A 21,878-nucleotide genomic window follows, 5' to 3' on the forward strand; every position below is an offset into this window, starting at 1 on the left:
GTTTAAATCGCACTTGGAATTTCTTTGCTGAATGTAAACTAAACAAACAAACGAAAGTTTAGCAATAGGAAATCGGTAAACAAAACAAAGTTTAAAGACTCAGGACTTAAAGTGTTCGTAGAAACCTTCTCTCATACCAAAGGAATGTGTGTACAAAGATTGATAAAAAATGGTTCAGTGTTTTTTGAAGATTTTCATAATTTACATCTTGACAAGAGAATTTCTTATTATAAGCTAATATCATATAAGAGTTCAATCACAATCAAACTTGACGGGATTTTATTCTTTTGATAGTTTGCGAAGCAATACGGTTTATATTTCAATTCAGAAGCAAGAGAATTTAGCCAACATAAAAGCCAGACGTCAAAGTTTTATTTAAAACAAATGGGGAAGATTGCAACAGTTTACATACTTTGTTATGTAGGATGATTTAAGCGATTCGTTTAACAAATTAATTTTCTACTCTTTCACTCTGTTGTAGAATGCTGTGGCAACGAGGTGTTTGTATCAGCCTCATTCGAGATTACCTCCGCTTCTGAAACTCATGCGGACGCCCGAGATCATCAATTCTTCCCTTTCTTCCTTCAACGAAGAAAATCCGGACGACGACAGTTTTTATTCCGAAATTCTTGGAATGGCTTCAAGCAACTCAACAAGGAGTCCCATCGGCAAAGGTGAGAACGAAAACAAAGTTACCGCGCCACACTCCTCTGATAAATCGGATTGCAGCAAAAGAGGAGGTGTTGCAGCAAACCTGAGAGGGATTACTTTTCATAAACAAATAGTTTTGGTGGTGATTTGCTCTATGGTCAAGCTAATGCGTGCTGAAAAGGAAGTTAAATTCACAATCAACAGCGATGATGAAAAAACAGAAAAATTTGACGATGTCGTGCTTCGTTGTAAAATTGGTAGTGAAGCTTTTAATTTGTTTATACAAGCAAAGACAAAAGCAAATGTTAAAAAAACTATCGAGCTGAAACACCTTTTATGTACCGAAAAAAAAGATTATGCTTTATATCAGTATTTCAATGATTATCGGTCACTTAAAAAAGATTCAAAGGCAACGAATATATTTGCTATTTGCTCCACCATTGGAATTGGGGAAGATCTCAAACCATACTTAGAAACCTGTTCCCATGATAATATCTTGTCATCTGTTCTGACGGACATAAGTAGATCAGTGTATAAACTCAAATGGAAGAATTTTGATACAGAAACAAATGATCCAATAATAAATTACCTTATGGAAAACTCCGATCTGCAAATTCTGGCAAAACGTTTAGCCACAAGTGTGCTCAGCGAAAAACAAATCATTTTTAATGTTCCTGTTTTTAAAAAATATAGACCACTTATCAAAAAAATGATCACCGGCTATACCAAAACAAACAAGTCTTATACACTAAACAAACAATTTTTCGATAAACCTGAAGTTGCTGACCATCCCTTTATGAAGCATTTTAAAGCTGAATGTTTGAAAGTTCTCGAACCTAAAAACAAAGAATTTGACTTTGTTTTTCAAGAAATTTTCAGACAAATTGATGGAAAATTAGAAAACCCAGACAATGAAGTGGATAATTTCCCGGAAGTATTGAAGCTAGATGACATAGAGGCGTTTTATAACTCATTTAGGCTGATCTGTAGCACAAATCTAGAGAAGGAAAACCAGCTTCCCTACATTGCCAACATAATTGATGAAAATCTATCTAAACCGTCGCAGGAGTTTATCTACGAAAGACTTTCAACCTGGGTTATGGAGCACATGGGAGACACTGGAGCACAAGTAAACGAACAGAATGTATCAGAGTTTTACGATTGTTCTGTATTTTCATTGCATTACCTAAAACTTGATTCGTTGACCCAAAAAAACTGCGCATCATTTCGAAACGAAGGGTACAAATGCAAAATTGAACGATTGAAGGAGTCCAAACTCTTTAAAAAACTCATAACGTGGTTTTCAGATAAAAAAACTCAAGAAACAACTTTAGAAAAAGTACACGTGTCGAGAAACTTTTACCCTTCGTGGTTCATTGATCAAATTTGTCAACACGTGCGAAATGTAATTAAAAATGGATTGCACTTTCTGTTTTTGGACGAACAAGAATTTGCTCAAGATAACGAAAAAGTAAAAAAAGCCTTCAGCTTAATAGATTTTCCACTTATTTTGGTTATCGCCTTAAGCAAAAGGTCAACAAAAGAACTTTTCACCGAATATTCAAATTGGAATTCACTTGAAAACAACAGCCGCTATAAAAAAATGATTATAACATTCGATGAGTACAGTCAATCTGATAAAACTGATTCACCGCTTTTGTTTGAACATTTGACGGATGATTGCAAAGACACAATAGTTTGTAAAAACTTTTTGTTATTAGGTACCTTGACTCCGTGTGAAGATATATTCAAAGATAAAGATGTCTTTAGTTACGTTGCCGAAGTTTTAAGCTTTGAACAGAACTCGGTCTTGCGTCGTAACATCAACAAAGATCGGTACGAACTCATAAAGGAATTTTATATTCACCGTGAGCTGCTCGAATATGGTGCGACGCAACCAGAAAGTCGATCAATATGCTACTACAGAAAGTTTAATTTGGTCACTGATATGGATGATGAACTCACGACAGAGAGTAGAACGCAGAAAAGAGTGCCTATAGAAAGGTTTTTATTAGGAGGGCGTTTCTACAAAACGGAGGAGCTGTCTGCCGAAAAGTTTGAGACAGTAAGTCATTTGCACACTCCAAATATTCTTTTACCCGAACCAAGTTTGCCTGAATTGAAAGTTAAATCAGTAAAAATTTTCAACCATGCCGGACAAGGAAAATCATATTTTATGACGTGGCTTGCAAATTTTCTTCAATCGAGGAAGGATCTGAAAGATTTTTGGGTTATCAAAATAAATTTAATAAGCCATGTTACAGATTTTTCAGAAACGCAGTTCAATGGTCAAGAGAATATTCAAATTGAAACAATAAGACTGCTTTTCTTGCTTGTTTTTTTGGATTGCCATGAAAATATGGAAAGAGCTCTCAAAAGAACCGATTTGCGAAAAACTGCGATCACACTTTCAAATTATTTTCAATTCACGGAGGAAAGTCTTGTGCTCAATGAAAGCAAACTTGTATGTTCTGCAGAACATTTGGTTATGCTTCGGATATTTCTGAGTAAATTCAACCACCGCAAGCTCATTGTTATGATGGATGGGTTCGATGAAATCGCTCCGGATTACCAAAATATTGTACTTAAGATGTTAGAAACTCTTCATAGTCTCCAAGGAGTTTGTAAACTGTTCGTTTCTAGCCGTCCTTACGATTTCAAACGAGAAATGGATAGTGCGTTGGGGGCAGATGGATATTTTTACTTGCCAAATTTTTCAAAGAAGCAAATTTATGGGTTCGCTTTTGGATTTCTTTCACAAATGTTTGAAGGCTATAAAAGTTTCAAGGAACAAGTTAAAGGAAATATTTTGGAATTGCACATACAACTTTTGAATATGTTTCTTTCAAACATGGCTACCATTCCTTTGTTCTTATGGCTGGGAATGACTGTTTTGAGCAAAATAGTAAAAAAAAATTTGATCGACGAATCTTATATAAATCCGCAGCAAACACTCAGCGAATGTGAAAAATTGTTTTCTCCTTTGTGTTTGATTTCTTTTTTTATCAGTGAGAAGCTTACTATCACTTTGGAGAAGGATGGCACTTGCTCTAAAACTCCAAATGCAAGAAATGTTGCTGAGCAGAGCAAAAAAATTATGAATGAAACACATTCTATTTTAGCAATTTTAGCTCTCAACGAGGAAGTTCAGGAGCTTTTATCACCAGAACAGCAGGAGGCTGGCAAAAGTTATATTTTAAAATTGAAAAATTCAACGGAAAAGTCCGGCGTCATTAACGGAGTGGTTGATGATGTGCCAATTTTTGTTCACAGAATATTTGTCGATTACTTTGCAGCTCTATGGTTCTTCCACAATGCTGGTAATTCCAAAGTAAGGGACTTCTTGAAAAATAACATGTTTGAAAGACAAGACTTTGCAGACGTGAGGAAGATGTTGGAAACAAAGATCTGCGAAAGCAACGAAATTAATGCAGCTGTTTTAGATGAATCGATAGTGAAGGTTACAATGTTACTGAAAAAATGTCCAGACTTGATTCAGCAAACAGATGCTTGGGGCAGAACTGCACTTCACTTAGCGCTGCTTTACCGTAGGGAACCAATAGTATGTTTACTTCTTGATTCGATGGAAAGAAAAGATTATGAGTATCGAAAGGACCAGTTCTTTTGCTGGACTGCTCTTGATTTTGCATTTAAAATGTTACGAATCAAAATTACTGATAACGAGGATCGAACAAGAGCTGGGTTAAATAAGCTGTTCAAATTTGAAAGCAAGATTCTTACGGTACCACCAAGTGTAGGACGGAATCGCAGGGCAGAATTCGTAAAGCTTTTATTTTCAAAGTTTGTGCATCAGTCTTTTCTTATCCATCAGCAAAAGAAAGCTAGTTCAAGGGAATGGGTTTGGAATCCGTGGTTTAAGACAACTGATTTGTCCGAATCGCAATCTGAACAGAAAGACTTGATTTTTCTTTTGAAATGTATTGATCGTGATTCTCTTTTGTTTCAAATTGTCGTAGAGCAGGCAGGCATAGACATATCATCAAAAGGAGCAACTTTATTGAAAGAAGCAGAAGCGAAACGGTCAATCAATGCTCTCAAGTTCTTAATTGTAAAATGCCAAACCGATATTCCTGACACCCTTGGACTTGAGAGTGAACTTTTGATGTTAGTGGCATTTATGGAAGAGGATCCAATGAAATTTCAAGATGCTTTCCAAAAATACTGTGAAAAACACAAAATCGCTCATCTTCAGGATGGTACATTAGAGAAAAAACTTGTTGAAGAAAGTCTGGAAAAGAGCTTTTTAATGCAGAGCGATCTGTTATGTCACACGATTCCACACGATTTAAGACTCCCGTCCAAACTTGGTATCGATTCCGGTACCGAGCTGCTGATATGTTTGGCAATACACACCAAAAACCTTTCAATTTTAAATCATTTATTTCTGAAATTTAAGAATAAACTTAGCAATACATGGATTCAACATCTTCTTCTGAACAATCGCATACACTGGCATGAGAGTACATTGAAGTTTCTGGTTCAAGGCAATAAGCAGTTTGAAAATGCTGATGATTTAAGAAGAAATCTTTTAATTCTTGCCATTGAAAGCGCTGAATTCAATATAGTTAAGATGTTGCTTGATTTGGAAAGCAATACAACAGAAATAGATTCAACAGGTAAACATTACGATGCTTATTTTAGTTGCGTGAAAAAGAATTCAGCTAAAAGCAAGATTCGAGCGAAAATTTTCGATATGGTAGCAGAGTTTTATAAGGATTTACCAGAAGTTTTTTTCAATCATAAAGATAAGAAAGGCGAGAGTATTTTTTATCATGCGGTCAAGAATGTTCCAGATATTGCATATCAAATTATACAAAGGCAGTTTTCTAAGCCTCTCAAAAATTTAAATGAAACGGATATTTTAGAACTATTAAGCCACTTTGAAATTGATGATTTTAATGCCGAAGATATTTTGAAATTTGTTCCAAAAATTAGGTGCACCACCAGAAAAGTTTGCGAAAAAGCTTGCGACATACTGGTGAACAACAAGAAATGTGATTATACGGACTCAAATGCAAGAAATGTTTTACAAATTGCCATTTATACTGGCAACTTTGATATAGCAGAATGTCTTGTAACTCGTCACATTTTTCAGATACCTGAAGACCCAGTAATATTTTTGAGCTATTATGGCAAACACTATCTAAGACGCTCTAAGTTGTGTATCAGTATTTGCAAATTTTTGAAATCAAATAACAAATTAGACTACAAAGATTCAACCGGGAGAAATCTTTTACATATCGCAATTCAAAAATCATGGATAGTTCTTGCACATTGCTTGATGAAACATTTCAATTTTAAAGCTGTGACAGAAATCGGTAATGAGAAAAACTATGCAGCTTTTTTTTATTGCATCAAATCAGCCGGGGCAAAAGAAATTTTAAATAAGCGGGATATCTTTTCATTTCTTTTCTACATGATTGACAAACATAAAGAATTTAATTGCTTGAGTGAACTGGACTCGGAAGGTAAAAGTATCGTCTGGTATGCGTATCACATTGACTTCAATATGGCGATTAAAATATTCGAACGCAAGTGGCGTTATTTTCGTATACCGGTTAATGAATCCGAGATAAAACAAACTGCTTATTTAACAAACGTGTTGCAATCGGCAGGCTTTAATTCAGAAGAAATAATCAGTTTTTTAAAAGACTGTAAATAAAAATTTATCAAACAGGAAGAAGTGAGTAAAAATAAGATAAAGATTTACAGCAAAAACGGTACTTCGATGGTTAAAATTTTGTTATTCATAATACGACTTCTCGATTAAGAAGTGTTTAAAAGGAATGAAAAGTGGTCTCGTTAAAGGTCGAACACGTTATGCCATAAGCCATTTAACGTATTTCCCCATTGAGATAATGCTTTTCAAACGCGATGACTAAGCTGTATTAAAAGAATGGACACATTTGTCGCAACATCAGAAAATTATTGGTTTTTGACAAATCATTGGTATTAGCCCTGCTTTTTAAATTTGACTCAATTTGGCATTACGAAAGTCAAAAAATTATTACATCGTGACAGAGTTTAGCACTGCCCTCAGGTAAAGTCTTCATTGATCAACAATTCTTTTGTGAGGCCCGATGAATGTTTCATTACCTTTGTGCCATGAGTATATCATAAGCTAGCGAATAAGCCTTTCTTATATCGGAATAACCCTTATTTAAATAAGGTTCAAACAGTTTGAAAAAGTTACCATCTTCTTTCTGATTTGAAGCTTTAATAAACTCAAATTAACACAATCTTACAAGATTTATTTACAATTTGTTTGGCAAAAATTAGATCGTGCAACCAGGCCGTAATAACTTGTCTTACCATAACCTCAGCCAGGTTGGTAGGTCACCGAGTCAATAGGATGGTTTCCTCCACAGCTTGTGGTTATGCTCTTAATTAACGGACAGAAAAATTAAAATTAAGGACATTTGAAGCTGTGCCAGAGAAACGCATTGTCACACGGTTTATATAACGCAACTATCATGAATCTTAACGTTATAGACATTTTGAACCATCGTTAGTCAGTAATTGCGTCTTAAAGTTTCTTGGTATCAGTTAACCACTTTTTTGGCTTTTCTGATTGAAAGCTTAAACGGAAAACCATCCAAGTTCTAATAGTTTTTCAAATATATTTTGTTCGATAGCGGTTCCGTTATAGTTTAGGCAGATGTTTTACAAGTAATTTCGGCCGTCGTATCGCCTATCAAATTGCGTTAGGGTGTTACGTTGACTTAAGATAGCAAAAGGTAAGCAAGTAAGCAATATGCACATAATTTAAAAAGTTTTGACCTTGAGCATTCAAAGCTACAGCGAAGGTTAACGAGCGAAGCGAGATAGATTGTGCGGGGGACGATTCTACGCTCTGGATTTTCGACGACGGTTAGGCTTTCTCAAGGCGATTTGCTAAGGATAGTTGCAATGCAGGATGGAAGAGGATATTTGCCTAGAACCTAAGGTCTTTTTAACTCGATTTCAAGGCTGCTGAAAAAAAAAACAAAGCGGTGACGTGCTGCACAGTTTTCTTATTTATGGCGTTCATGGAGAAGGTACTACTGTGTCCAAAAAGTAAGGTGACCTTGGTACGCAAACTGTGCGCGTCCAAGGTATTGGCGGATTATAATTTTTTAATTGTTGAAATATGTGTTTTTGGCTTCTTCAGCAAATTTCATGTAAAAATATTAATCAGGATAGAAGATATAATGTTTTTTGTGGCCTACTACACGTATGACCCTTGTTTGTCGTCCCTGGCCACATCTGTGGAACAAAGAATTTGGTTAAAATTTTGTATGCGTAACTAATTTTTAGCTGCGGATTCGTTGAAATAGCTTTTGGTGATGCAGTAATGTCGAAAAAAAAAATTTTGCTAGGGGTTTAGTGAATTCCGAAATGGCCGCCTGGGCCACAATGGCCAAAAGGGCGTCATGGGACACATTACTCTCAACGATTCCTCATTCGACGAAGCTCACGTTCAAAATATTAGGGAATTAATGTTAAATGGGGGTCCGCGACAGCTGAGCGGTAGCGCCGGTTAGAAAATCGGCCCATGAGCGCCGGGGCTCACCACCTCGACGGCGTGGGTTCGAATCCCAACCGAGACCGGACCCTCCCCTGTACGAGAGGACTGACTATCCACGTACAACAGGGAAACAAGTCTCGTAAGCCCTTATCGGGCAGGCATGACCAAGAGGTCGTTACGCCAAGAAGAAGAAGAAGAAGAATGTTAAATAATCGTCGATTGATGATTAGAGACTTCACCGATAATATAAAATTATCGAAAGAATCAGTAAATAACTTTTTAGAGGTGGTTTTGGGCCTGGAATTCGACTGGTACCAAAATCGTTGAATTTTTTTGAAAAAAGACGTAGCGTTGAAGTGGATGAAACAACGCTATCCGACTAAATTGACAAGACGATATGCATTATTACTGTAGACGAGACTTGTAACTATGCTTCAGACTGTAAAACAATCAATCAATCGAATAAATACCGTGCAAGGAATAAGCCAGAACTAAAAAACTAACCAAACGAGGGTTATACGTGTAGTAGCGCACAAAATAAATCGTATCTCCTAATTGGATGAATATTTTTACATGAAACTTGCTGTAAAAATGTAAAACACATATAGCAACAATAAAAAAATAACAATCCACCAATACCTTTGACGCATCCAGTTTGAGCACCACAGTCACCTTACTTTTTTTACACAGTAGTATTGCAACAATTTCCTGATAATTGTGGTAGATGGTGGAGCTGGTGGACTTGCTGCATCGCAAACTTTAACCGTTTAGAACTTTTACGCGCACAGTCGCGGGCGGACTCTGCTGACCAGACAGCAAGGAAAAACTTAAGGTGTTTTCCCAAATAGACGGTACGGAACGGGCCTTACCTCGGGTAGGGGGACTTCGACGTTTTAGGAGAAATCAATAAATAGATACGAGGTTTAATTTATCGTTATCTCCAATGAACTATCTCTTTTGTTAAACTATTGGTTCTTTATTTATACCAACTTTTTGTACGATTTTACACGTCTTTTAGGAAAAGTGTTTGTGACGGTTGCCGAAATAGTTGACTCGGCTAGATGATGTCAACTTGTGCTGTAATTGGTCGAGGTTGTAAAGGGTGGTTTTCCGGTGCAAGCTAGTACATAGCCTACGCTGCACTTTGAGTGCGTTTACCTCATGTTTACCAGCTAGCTTGTTGGTAAACCCTTTGTATGCCAACCGCTTGGTTAGCGCGTGTTGTTTATGCAATAATATGCACAAGTGAGGTGATTCGATCACATAATTGCCATCGAACAAATTTTTTAAAATATGTTTTGTGTATCTGTTTTAAATTTTGCACGTTGGTTTTCTTCAACCATGTTGAGAGTGACATTCGTGGTCTCTTGATATCCTTTAACTTATGTTAAATGAAACGTAATTGTAATATTTTTGCCTTAATTTTTTATAAACCCTTTCAAAACACCTATTCATAATTTCTCTAGGCAGGCAGGTTCCTCCAGGTGGAATAGTTTCCTTAGTAAAGCTGCTTGCTTAAGGGATCCTCCCGTTTCCTTTAAAAAGTTTGTTGTATTGATTCTCATGCATATTAAGTTTGCTGTAGCTATTGTTCTGGTTCACTGAAAGCGTGCTTTTATCTTAGACAATCAATGCAATGGAATGGGATAAGCGTTCAGCGTTGTCCCATAGAAAAGTAAGGTTTTGCATAATTTTTGGTGTCTCACTCTTTCCAAGAAGTGGAGTCATATGTGAACCTTACGCACATTCTTTTAATCTGAAGCTTATACCCAAGAAAAAAAATTTCTCTAGTTCGAGTTGTCATATGCATTTACATTGTACGGTTCGAGTTCAACTTAGATGCAATCTAATGGAAGACGTAAGTTTGAAATATTTTCGTCAATCCGGTTTCAGATCGAAACAGCAAAGCAAAGTCTATCATCCCTTTCTATTTCTCATTCTTGACTGTTCTATCTTGAGCTAACTCTAACAAATGGCGGAAAAAGTAGTCTTGAGCAAACTCTAACAGATGGCTTTGAGTAGTGGACTGTAAAGAAAAAGTGCTTTGCTTCTTTTGAGCACTCGAAATTATCTATTTGATAACTGAATGAAATCAAGCAATCATTCCCAAACATTTTCATCAATTGAAAAAAAACCGGATTAATGTACAAATAAGTATATTGACGGGAAAGGCAAATAAGAAGAGTTTACGAAACGAAGCAGCTTCCGTAGAAGAATGGCCAGAAAAGATAGGATAGCCAAAGAATCAACTGAATCTGAAATATATGGTGATGTGAAAGCGCATTTTCTTCGGTAACTTGTTTGTTACATGTTTCAGCCTCTGAAGAAATATGCGAAGCAACAGAGAGTAAACTGATTTGTTTGGCTACTGGTCTTGAAGAAAACAAATGTATATTTATCCCATTACTCCATACACTTGTAAATTGAATGTTATAGTTAAAGAAAAATAATGTCAACCAGAGACTTGTAATATAATGGTTAAATTAAAAGTGAAAGTGAATTATTGATGACTTCTTATAACATATCTTAACTTCAAAGCAAACTTGAACGATAACGACAAGATCATTTTCATATATCTTTCATATGAACCCTTTTACTAGCATAACGTATTTTTTAAGGAAGAATTTTGTTAAATATTCTTTTTGCATCGCTACAAGTTCTGATGATGCTATCCTGCTAAAAAATTCTTTTATTTTATACAAAACTCTTAGTTCTATTTTGTTGGGTCCTGTTTTTGTTAATCCAGTCCAGCTTTCTAAAGGGAGAAACTCTCTATCGATAATTAAATCTATAGTTTCGTGCATTCTGCTGCCTCTATCCGTTGTAGTTTAGTAAGCTTATAACCATTCAATCAGTTTGCTGAAGTTATTTTAATTTTCTAGTTTTTATCAGTTTCATGCAGATCTTCAGAAGACCTAATTATTTTAAAATCGAAGTTTGGTTGCCGTTGCCGTTATTTTAGCTTTCAATCGTTCTAAAGGGTCATTTTTTGCTTTATGGTCATAAGTGTCTGAAATAGTTAACCAACAGCTCAATCTACAATATGATACAAAAGTGCTCAATGTTTTACTGTTTTTTCGATGAGAAATGTTGGAAGTCGATACAGCAGTGATTGCTGTCACTTCTATGTGTATTGATTTGCGTTTCTTATGGTATTGTGACTCGGTTTCCAATCAAGCTAAAAATGTAACATATCTTTATCAAATCATCCCTGTAGAATAATCATGTTTCAATAAAATGTAAAGAAGAATTTCCACCAGCTTTTCGCTATTTCACCATCCGAACAAACTACTGGACCGCTTTTGTTGACCACGGTTGTAGGTTTAGGATCAACCGGTGGTTTCAGCGTAATTGGCAAAGACGAGCCTTGGATGAAAAATAAATGCACACAATATTGTCGTATATTTTTTTAGGTATGGTCACACGAGGCGAACCCTGCTCGAATTTCGACGGTCGGCGAACCTTTTCTTGAATGTGTAAGTGAATCGAGCAGAGTTCGCGAACCTTTTTCGAGCAGAAAAGGTTCACCGATTTTGGTGGATAGCACGAACCTTTGTCGCGAACCTTTTTGACAGATATCTGGAACATTCCGTTTGTTTATAAAAAGGGTAAGGTTTTATAAGCAACGGTCGTGTTAAGTGAAAAGATGGAACATAACCAAACGCCGTGCGAAATGAATGTAAGTATGATTTGTTGGCATTTGCCAGATTAAATAATAACCAAGCAAGCCCTTAATAAGCATGTTTTGGTTGAGCTGGAGCCGTAGTTGTTTGTTAAAAACAACAGTATAGTATTGTTGCTGTTCAAAATATGTGACTGTGAATTTTTTTTTATTCTGTTTTAGGACATTAAAGATCAGGCTCTTAGCCTGAAACTAATAGAGTTAGTCAAGATGCACCCAGTTCTTTGGTCGGTATCGTCCAAGCCTGAAATGGACGCCAATAAAAAGGTGAGCGCATGGCGAGATATCGCAACGGACCTGGAGAAGCCCGAAAATGCAGTCATCAAAAACTGGCAATCATTGTGCGCATACTTTAGAAAAGAAAATGCCAAAATTAAAAAAAGTATGATAACGGGTTCAGGTACGTAGATCGTTTGAAAACATGTTCTCTTCAAAGATGGAACTTATTATTTTGTTTTTTGTAGCGCACTCCAAATTTTACGTTTCGAAATGGTTTGCTTTTGAGAGTATGCAGTTCGTCAGCAATACTGCAAAAGCACGGAAGAAGTAATCCACGGTAAGTTTAGTAAAAACTTCTATGTCTAGGTATCCTTGAGCTTAGGGTGACACGTTTTGCCTCGACAAACTTGATAAGTTCTTGTTGCGGACGGACGATAGGTCTCGTTCGAGTTGAAAAATCGGTTCTCAAATTGGCATGTCAAAATATAAAATTTATACACAAACCACACAGACAAGAATATAAAAGTAAAGGAAGGAACAAATAGCCAACAAAGATGGCCATAAAATGCTTGGATTGGCCAGAAAAGGTTGTTGGTTTAACAGAGAACAACCGCGAGTAAAATTAAGGAGAAACGCATAGCATAGAAACAGCGATTACCGCTGTCGTTGCACCAATGCAAACTCGCTTGTAGATCACGGTAAAGGCAACGATTGTTACGTTCAGTACCAAGTACAATCGTGGACCAAAATACACTTGACTTCCCGGATACGATTCATCGGGAACGAGATGTGTAAGCATGCGTGCAACGACAGCGCTAAACGTTTGGCGCGAAATATATTAATGGATAAATCAAAACATGGATTGCTCAACGCGTGGGAGCAAAGACCGGGAAAGCGAGATCGCTTAAGACTACAAAGTCAAGACGCCACACGTATGCGTACGCGAAACAAATTTCACATAAACAAATTCCAACAATAAAACATTGTAGAACGAACGATCGCGAGCGGGCGCGATCTAACAATATTTTTACAAGTACAAAATTCACCATAACCAAATTCCAACGATACAACATTGTATAAAGAACGAACAATCGAACGTGGCGAGAGCGCGTTGACGAACGGTGCGCTCCGATCGACCTCGTAAACAATCTTCAATTGTTTACGCGATCGACATAAGTTCAAGTACATGGCCAGCATAAGATCAATACGTGACCAAATCATGCGAAAGTCAGTGAGTCAGGCCAAAACATAAGCATCTAAACCAAAACAACAATGTAGTTACAAAGGCCAATGTTCGATTTCAAGTTCAACAGAAAAACTGCGAATATGTTCGAACGAACATGAATGAACAAGTTGGAACAGGAATTTACGCAACTGCAAACAAATCTGGATTCTGGAGTGAGATCTTCTAACTCGCTCGCGCTCTTTAGTCCATAGAAACCATTTAGGTATATAAGACGGACAAATTTGGAATAAATTCAGACTTTCATGGGAATCCATCCGACGCGGTCACCTTGACCGTCTTGGTACGAGGCTCGTGGATGTTCTCATCATCTTAACCTCGACGCTTCAAAGGAAAGGAAGTTCGGTGTAATCATTTTTTACCTTTTCAGCAACCTTACCCTAAGGACTTAGGAAATCTTGAGAGCGTCCCCTCCGGCGTCGGCGTAGTCACGGCACGGACCAAACTCTCAGGAAATCCACAAGTTCATTTCCCTTCTGACCCCAAGGGCTTAGGAAATTTCGAGAGCGTCCCCTCCGGCGTTGGCGTAGTCACGGCACGGACCAAACTCTCGGAAAATCCGTATGTCCAATTCCAACCCGGTTACGATTTCTCCGTCGTCGGCGTAGTCACGGCGCTGACCGATCGTACCGAATCAACCTTTCTATCCCAGTCCGAAAAACTCAGGAAATTTCGAGAGCGTCTCCTCTGGCGTCGGCGTAGTCCCGGCATGGACCAAACTCTCGAAAGATCCAAGGTTCTATCCCATCCTCGGTCGCGATTTCTCCGTCGTCGGCGTAGTCACTGCGCGGACCGATCGTACCGAAAGCCAGCTTCTTAACCCTATCCGAAAGACTTAACGATAATTTGACAGAATCTCTCTCCGTTGGCGGCGTAGTCACGTCGCGGACCGAATTCTCGGTTATCGTGAAGTTCAGGTTTTAGTATCACGCGTTGTTTTCTCCGGTGTCGGCATAGTCACGGCCCGGACCGAACACGTTGATACTAAAGCCGAAGGAATCGAGTGCACAGCAAAAGGTGTTCGCGTTGGAGATGACTGACGCACACGGTCAAGCTACCTTCGCGCTTGATCGGACAATTCCACGTCGTTACAGTTCTGGTTGTCTTCCATCTCCCCTTGGGTTCCTTTGGAGCTACATTCAGATCGTGCAATAGGTGTAGCAAACAAGCAATTAGTTGGCTAAGCAAAGGTTTGAAGATAATTAACACACTAGTTTCCTGTTGACAGACTTGAGCTAAGCAGTGTATACAAAACTGCTTGTTCTATATTCGAAAAATAATTAAACAGAAAACATGCAGACTGTGACGTATACAATTCTTGATCCATTATCTCTACAACATTACAGTAAGAGTAATTTTATGAAAAGCGATTGGCAAAAAAGTAGCAAATTACAACATAATTTAATGATTTTTGAATACGTTTACATTCTTTAATTTATTCAATTATTGTTGTTGATATTGAAAAGCTAAAACATTATTTGTTGTGAAGTCGTGAGCCAAATGGGAATGTACTCTTTGTAGATCTGATGCTGATCTACGCGCAATTCCCACGAGGGGTAGCATAGATGCTGTAGGTTCTTCGGAGCACCAAGAGCCGTGAATAATTTCTCCATGAATCTCACGATCTATGGAACCGGCGGGCATGTAAATATCTTAAGAGTTTCTTTTCCGCGAAATCTTTTCAGCAATTTTTGGCTCTAATAACAAAGGTTTTCTGAGAACACGAAAAACGCTACTTAGAATACCAAAAGCGTTTTCAACGGTTCTTCTTGCCCTGCTATTTCGAAAGTTGAAAATCCTTTCTGGAGTATTTCTGCCAGGAACTCCTGCAAAAGGAGTTAACATATACTTAGATAAGGAAAAAGCTTTGTCACTTAGTAGCATATAAGGTAAAGGAATGCTATCTGAAAGCCTCAAAATTTCTGGTGGTGGGATATTTAAAGAATCGTTTTCTAAATCGTTAAATATATAGCTATTAGCTAAGACTCCTCCATCTGAAATTCTTCCCTGGCAGCCAACGTCTACGTATAAAAAATTATAGTTTGCATCAACAATACCCAACAAAACAATACTATACAAAAGTTTATAGTTATAATATTCCGCTGCAGTATTCGTCGGAGCTGTTTTGCATACATGTTTGCCATCAAAAGCTCCGAAAGCATGTGGACAGTTCCATTTTCGCTCGAACTCTGTAGATATATCCTTCCATTGTGCAGAAGTTGACGGAAGCTACAAAAGAGAAACCAAAGACTTATTACAAATTCATGTTCTACATAGCGATATTTAATAAAAAAAAAGTTCTTAATAAACAAATCTTTTTCTAATTGCAGCAACAACATTCGAGATCACAGAACCACCAACCAGCACCTGAACCAATCGATACCAACGTAACTATGCACCACCAGCCACCAACCGAAATTACCCAAGATATTATGCGCCATCAGTCAAAACCAGCAGAAAACAACACAGACATTGCTTTGCTCCAGCCCGAAAATCAAAATAATGAAACTGTTACACAAAACACTAGGAAACGAAAGACACCAAACCATAAGGACGAAGATTTTTTTGCAATATTTTCCTCAGTAGGACAAAGCCTGGATACAATAATTGCAAATATGAACAACTACAGCAGCCGGAACGTTACATTTGGAAATTACGTGACACAAACATTGAAAGGATTGCACAAAACAAAGCAAGAAAAGCTGATCCACAAAATTAATCTATGATTTTTGAAATAAACAATGAAAATGATTCGTTAGAACCATTAGCCTCACAACCACGAGAGGCGAAAAACTTTTTCGGCACTCTCTTTTTCGCGACTGTGAGTGCCGAAAAAGTTTTTCAAAATCTGTGGATGGACCGCGAAAATAGTAACGAAAAAAGGGTGAAAATGTTTTGACAGCTCAAATCTAAGCAAACTGTTCTGCCGTGGTGGTTATTACAGCCTATTACGATGGATAGCATAAGTTGAAACGCGTTGAACGACTTTGTAAACTCCGTTACCGCGTCTGGAAACCGGAATATGACATCTTGCAATCCTTCATCGCGTTTGTCACCGTCATTAATGATTCTTTAAACTCGAATAAGATATTTGTAAACTTCATTATCGCCCTGTCAGATTGGAGGCCGGTTTGTTTTGGGTTTCATAGATGCAAATTGTGTACACATACATATATAGTCAACAATTCGAAAAAGACGTTACTGTTCACAAATTGTATCCACGCTGTGAATCAATTATTTTAAACTATTGAACGGTTCTATTGAAAATCTGTTATGGAAATGGTATATTGTGCTATACACAAATCATAGCAGGGCCCAAAGAAACGGAAATGTAAAATTTATTCTTAATAATCTAGTAAGCTTAGATGTGCTGTGGTGAAGGTAATTGCAAGTGAGAATTTCAGATTCCGTGTTAAACAAGTTCAGCGAAGGAGAAACAGGATTAATTTGCTCACTGAGGAGTAGTGAGTTTGCCTTTTATTCCCCATTGAAACTGGAAAAGAAGTGTTAGAAAAGAATGACGCGTTGGAGGCACTGGTCCTGCTGGGTGCATATGTGAAAACAAACATGGTGTCAGCTCAAGACGATGAACAGCAACACTGCAACGACGGCATTTGATGAAATCAACAATCAACGAACAAACCTACCGCTTTCTGAATGAGCCCTCATTGTTCGAAGACGAGGCTAAGAAAGCTATTTATATTTTGTTCATTTTTGTGGTGATCTGTGTATGAATTCCTAAAACCCACGCTTAAATGTTGCATACCATGCAAATAATCATGCAGGGCCTAGATTTTAAACATTTTCATACACAGTTCAAAACATTTTCAGAGGATCAGTTTATCTCAAATCACTGAAAAGCATTGTTACATTGTTGTATTGTTTCTTTGGCATGCAATTGAAAGTACACGTTTGAGGTTTGCTATTTCGACCAAACTATAGTTTTTATTATATTTTTATAGAAACACTTAATATTTGTTAATGCTGCAAGTCATAAGTAATTAAACGTAGCTTTGAAATTGTAAGTTTTTCCTCAATCATATATTTGTTCTACTCTAAGGCATCGAGTGATATATCTAAGCATGTTATTTACGTAGCCTTCGCAGTCTTCTCTTGTTATGCGTTGTCTTCCATTTTCTACAGCCTAAATCAAGCCAGCTTGGTTTTGAATATTCGCTCTTCTAACAAAATTTTTCCATTTACTAAATAAATTTTCAATCGGATTAAGAAATGGTGAGTACGCGGGTAAATACAAGACTTGGTCACTTTCTTCAATTGCCTCTCTTACTTCTATTGAACGGTGAAAAGCTACGTTATCCATAACCATAACTGATCTTGGGATATTTTCATTTCTTAAAATCTGTTTAAGATCATTTATAAAATCGAAAATAAGTTTCGATTTATTGGTTGCATGTGCAAAGCATAATGAATAATTCTAGTTCGATTCATGGCACATATGACTGAAATGTTTCTCGAACGCAGCTGCGGAACCACTGTTACGGCTGATGTGCCTTCTTTCGATCTTCCTCTATTTGGACGTAAACTTACATTAAACCCTACTTCATCCACAAAAATTATCTTTTCTCCGCCAACCCTCATATGAATCGCCGAAAATTCGATTGCATATTCTTTTCGAGTTTGTATTGCTGCATCCGTTACCCTGCCCTCTGGCACCAGTTTCAATCGTTTTAACGTATAGTTGAACTTCTTAACTTCCCGGGCTATAGTTGTTTGGCTCACGGTTATGCCAAACTCGCTGTGTACTTTCTGGGAAAGTTGTTTTAGCGTAACCGTGCAGTCTTCATCAATCCATCTTTTGATTTCAGTTGTCATTTCTCCTGTTAATTTACATTCTTTGAATCCGCCACGCTGAGCAGCTTACACCACACCCGTCTTCCGGTATTTCGCAATCACATCATGCACCGTTGCAGTTTTAATTCCCATCATCTCGGAGATCGATTTAATTGTGCACTTGATTTCATAAGCCTGCACGATTCTTTCGCGGTCTTCGTTTTTAAAAGTGCGCCGTGTCAGCTTTGCGACTGCTGGAACGGCGACACTATCCGTTGAAGTAGAATCTTCACTGGACATTTCTGAACTAAGAAGAGATTATATTAATATTAGAACAACAATATTTGAATGTTGCATCTCACCACTATGGACTGCTCTAAGATGCTGCGATCGTAGCAAGTGTATTCGTCCAAACGTGAAGCCTAGAATGAAAGAACTGAATGTTAACATTTTCCCGTTTCTATTTCGTGGCGAGGCATTTAGTTTATGAATTCTGCAAACAAATGTTCTTCACATCCGGAGTTATCATCAATGTATACTTACAATCGAAAGCTGAAACTGAAGAATACTAACAACTGAGCAAATAAAACAAATATCCAAAAAAAAAATAACAGCAACCACCGAAGAAATGTTCAGAGAAATGATTCAATTCAAAAGAAGTTAGTGGAAAAAACCCAATATTCTATGAGAAACCTGCCTGCGAACGATCCAATGTACGGCACGTTTACCCAACAGGATCCGTTACTTAACAGAATGCCACGAAATTTGTTTGTTCAATTCTAGGTGTATCTTACAACATGTAGTTGCATCTTAATGCAACTGCAACAATTAAAATCAGGCACATTTCGTGCAATTTAAATTCCCTTTGCAATGCGAAAATTTCTTTCCCCAACCAATTTTTTTTTGTTTTCTTGATATTTTAGAGGGGACACAACTTTCTTAAAGGCTTTCGGCTTCTTGTCAATAGGGACAAGCCTACTTGTGTGGGAGTCACGGAACTAAGCCGTGGGACCGCACTAAAAACTCTCCTCTTAAGTATTCCACTCCCTACTTGTGGAGTCGCCAGCATGTCGTGGTTCAATATTTTAAAGGGAACCCTTTGTTCTCTATCACCTTGCGACACCTTCTTGGCATTGACTCCCCAAGATTCTGAATTGTGGATGGTGGAATCCTTCTCCATTCATCGTTCATTGCCTCAAATAACTGATCGGTGGTCAGATAGGAGGCTCTCTCTCGGACCATCGTCTTCACAATTGACCAAAGATTCTCGATGGGATTCAGGTCCGGAGAGTGCGACGGCCAAGGGAGAACGCCAATATTGTTCTCCCCGATCCAAGCACGAGCAACACGACATGTATGTTTGGAGTCGTTGTCGTGTTGGAAAAGCCATCGCCGGTTTGCCAGGGTTTCCTGGGCATGGGGAAGCATGACCGAGCGTAGAATTTCGACGTAGCCTGCCCCGGTCAGCATTCCGTCTATCCGGTGTAGCGGACCTACGACTTCACCAGAGAAGCAACCCCAAACCATCACTGACTGACTGTGGCGTGCCGTGGGTAGACAGTACCGTGGGTTCAGTCTCTGGTTTCGTTGCCGTCTCACGTAGTTCATGCCGTCCGAACCAAGAAGGTTGACCTTGACTTCATCGCTAAACAGTACATTCCGCCACTGGTCTACACTCCAGTGACGGTACCGCCTAGCGAACGCAAGTCTGGCCTGCCGATGCTGGAGCGTTAGCTTCGGCTTCTTGGCCGGACGATAGGCCCGTAGACCGGCATCCAACAGCCGGTTGATGACCGTGCGTGACGTGACTGGCAAGTTCAGGTCGGTTGCAATGCGCGTTGCTGGAGTAAACGGCGACGACCTAGCCGTGTTTACAAAGGCTCGATCTGCCCTTAGCGTCGTCTTCCGAGGCCTACCGCTGCTCCAGCGAGGCTCGGCGGAGCCACGCTCAGCGTAACCCTTGAGCATGCGGCACACATCAGTCCGCGGAATGTCGAGCGAACGACCAATCTGCGCCTGTGACGCAACAGACGAGACAAGTCATTTCGTGACCGCACACTGATTTTAAAACACTATACTCACGTTAGTTTGTCCCTGCTCCGACATCCGGACGACATGGCCAATCTCCGTAGCAGAATACACCTTGCGCGGCATTGCAAAACACAACACTTTTAACTTGCAAACAAGACTTGAGATAAACAAGCGTGGAAACACGTTTACCTACTGAGACAACGAAGCCGATTGCGTCGCGGTTTAATAGCCGCGGCCGCAAAATCTTGCTTCGTGCCGCTGCAGGCGACCCGAGCGCAGCTTCGTGCGTTCGGCAAATTGGAATCTCAAGGCCGCGGCAACGCTGCTGCGCTGTGATTGGCTCGCTCGCAGCAGGTGAAACTAACGGTAAAGTGTTACACGCGCGTGATGAGATTTGCTCGTTTTAAGCATCTCTAATCGCTATCGCGAGGCTCGAATGCAAAGTTTTGAAATCAAAATTGCGTGATCTGTTGCGTTGCGCCGTGCAGGATCGAACACGTTCGTAGGCAAGCACTTTTAATCGCTAGAACGTTTATCGGCGTATTGTTTACGTTTGTTCGTGCGTAGTAAAAAGTTATGGAACAATTTTAGAATGTATGTAGCATAGTTCACACAATGTTAAGTAACTTATATTGAATAAACATACACCAGAACTATGTTTAAATAATTGTATAAGTGTTCTCATGCATAAAAAAATATTTAAAAAGGGATTGCCTTTTTCATACAAATTATTGTATTGCTTGCAAAAGTTAAAGAACCTTTCAGGAAAGTATGGAAAGTAGTTTACACCATGTACAGTAACAGATAATGAATAAACTTTCACCAGAGACTAGTTAAAACGGCCCGGTTACAGGGCTACGCAATGAATTTGAAATGTCTACCGCTCGTACATTGAGATTTTACAACAATCTTGAAAGACATTTATTGTTCCTGCTGGATTCTGATGGGGACATAAATATAGCCCAATGTAGATAGGGTTTGTTGCTATGTTGAGAGTTTCTGCAATGGAATCCTACATCAGCTGCTTCGCACAGCAATATCAACTGGTTCCAATTTTCTATGCTCTTAATGTCTTTAATATTAGCTTAGATGGAAAGATCTAGAGACGTATTCTCTTGTAAACACTGTAGTTCATGATGTCAATCCAACTGGCAATCATAAATGCGTGAAAACATTCATTTCACATATTTTTGCTATCAACAGATCTCTTGAGTACATGGTACTAAGTTTTCAATTCTCATTTAGAAAACTTCACTCAATACAACGTTTTCATTTACTTAATTCACACTGCAGATTTTAATCCTTATGCTGGCAAGACCGGTTTAACGAAGATAAGCTTCCATAGCTAACCCATTCAAATATTAATCTGCACCAATTACACAATCATTATTTTGCATGACATTGGCCAATTGTAGATATCATTGATTGATTTATTCAGCATCTTGCATGTTGCACATTTTGATACCACATTCTTTAAAGCTTTGAATTATAGAAGATGTGCTAAATTGGTAAAATTTTCGTTCACACCGGTCCCCGCAGTAATTCTATGTGTTATGCTGATTCCTGCAGGGTTTTTTAGAGGGGGTGGTTTCTTGAAGGGGAGCGACACTTAATAATAATGTCCTTATCGTGGCATGTAGTCCATGTAGACATGATGTGAGGCATAAACAAAATATTTCATTCACCCTAAAGCACAAAATGGAACCAATTAATTTAGGATAACTTACGTTCGC

At 38.4% G+C, this 21,878-nt stretch overlaps 1 protein-coding gene across 1 annotated transcript; it reads left to right on the plus strand.

Moving 5' to 3' along the window:
* Positions 1–634: 634 nt before the first annotated feature.
* LOC131292950 (uncharacterized) lies at positions 635–15,694 on the plus strand. The gene is made up of 5 exons (XM_058321040.1): positions 635–674; positions 2,394–2,537; positions 3,129–3,326; positions 3,774–3,971; positions 15,654–15,694. Exons 1-5 carry the CDS (start codon positions 635–637, stop codon positions 15,692–15,694), a joined length of 621 nt encoding a protein of 206 aa, XP_058177023.1.
* Positions 15,695–21,878: the final 6,184 nt, after the last annotated feature.

The sequence above is a fragment of the Anopheles ziemanni genome, unplaced genomic scaffold, assembly GCF_943734765.1.
Source record: "Anopheles ziemanni unplaced genomic scaffold, idAnoZiCoDA_A2_x.2 scaffold_48_ctg1, whole genome shotgun sequence".
Lineage (NCBI taxonomy): Eukaryota > Metazoa > Arthropoda > Insecta > Diptera > Culicidae > Anopheles > Anopheles ziemanni.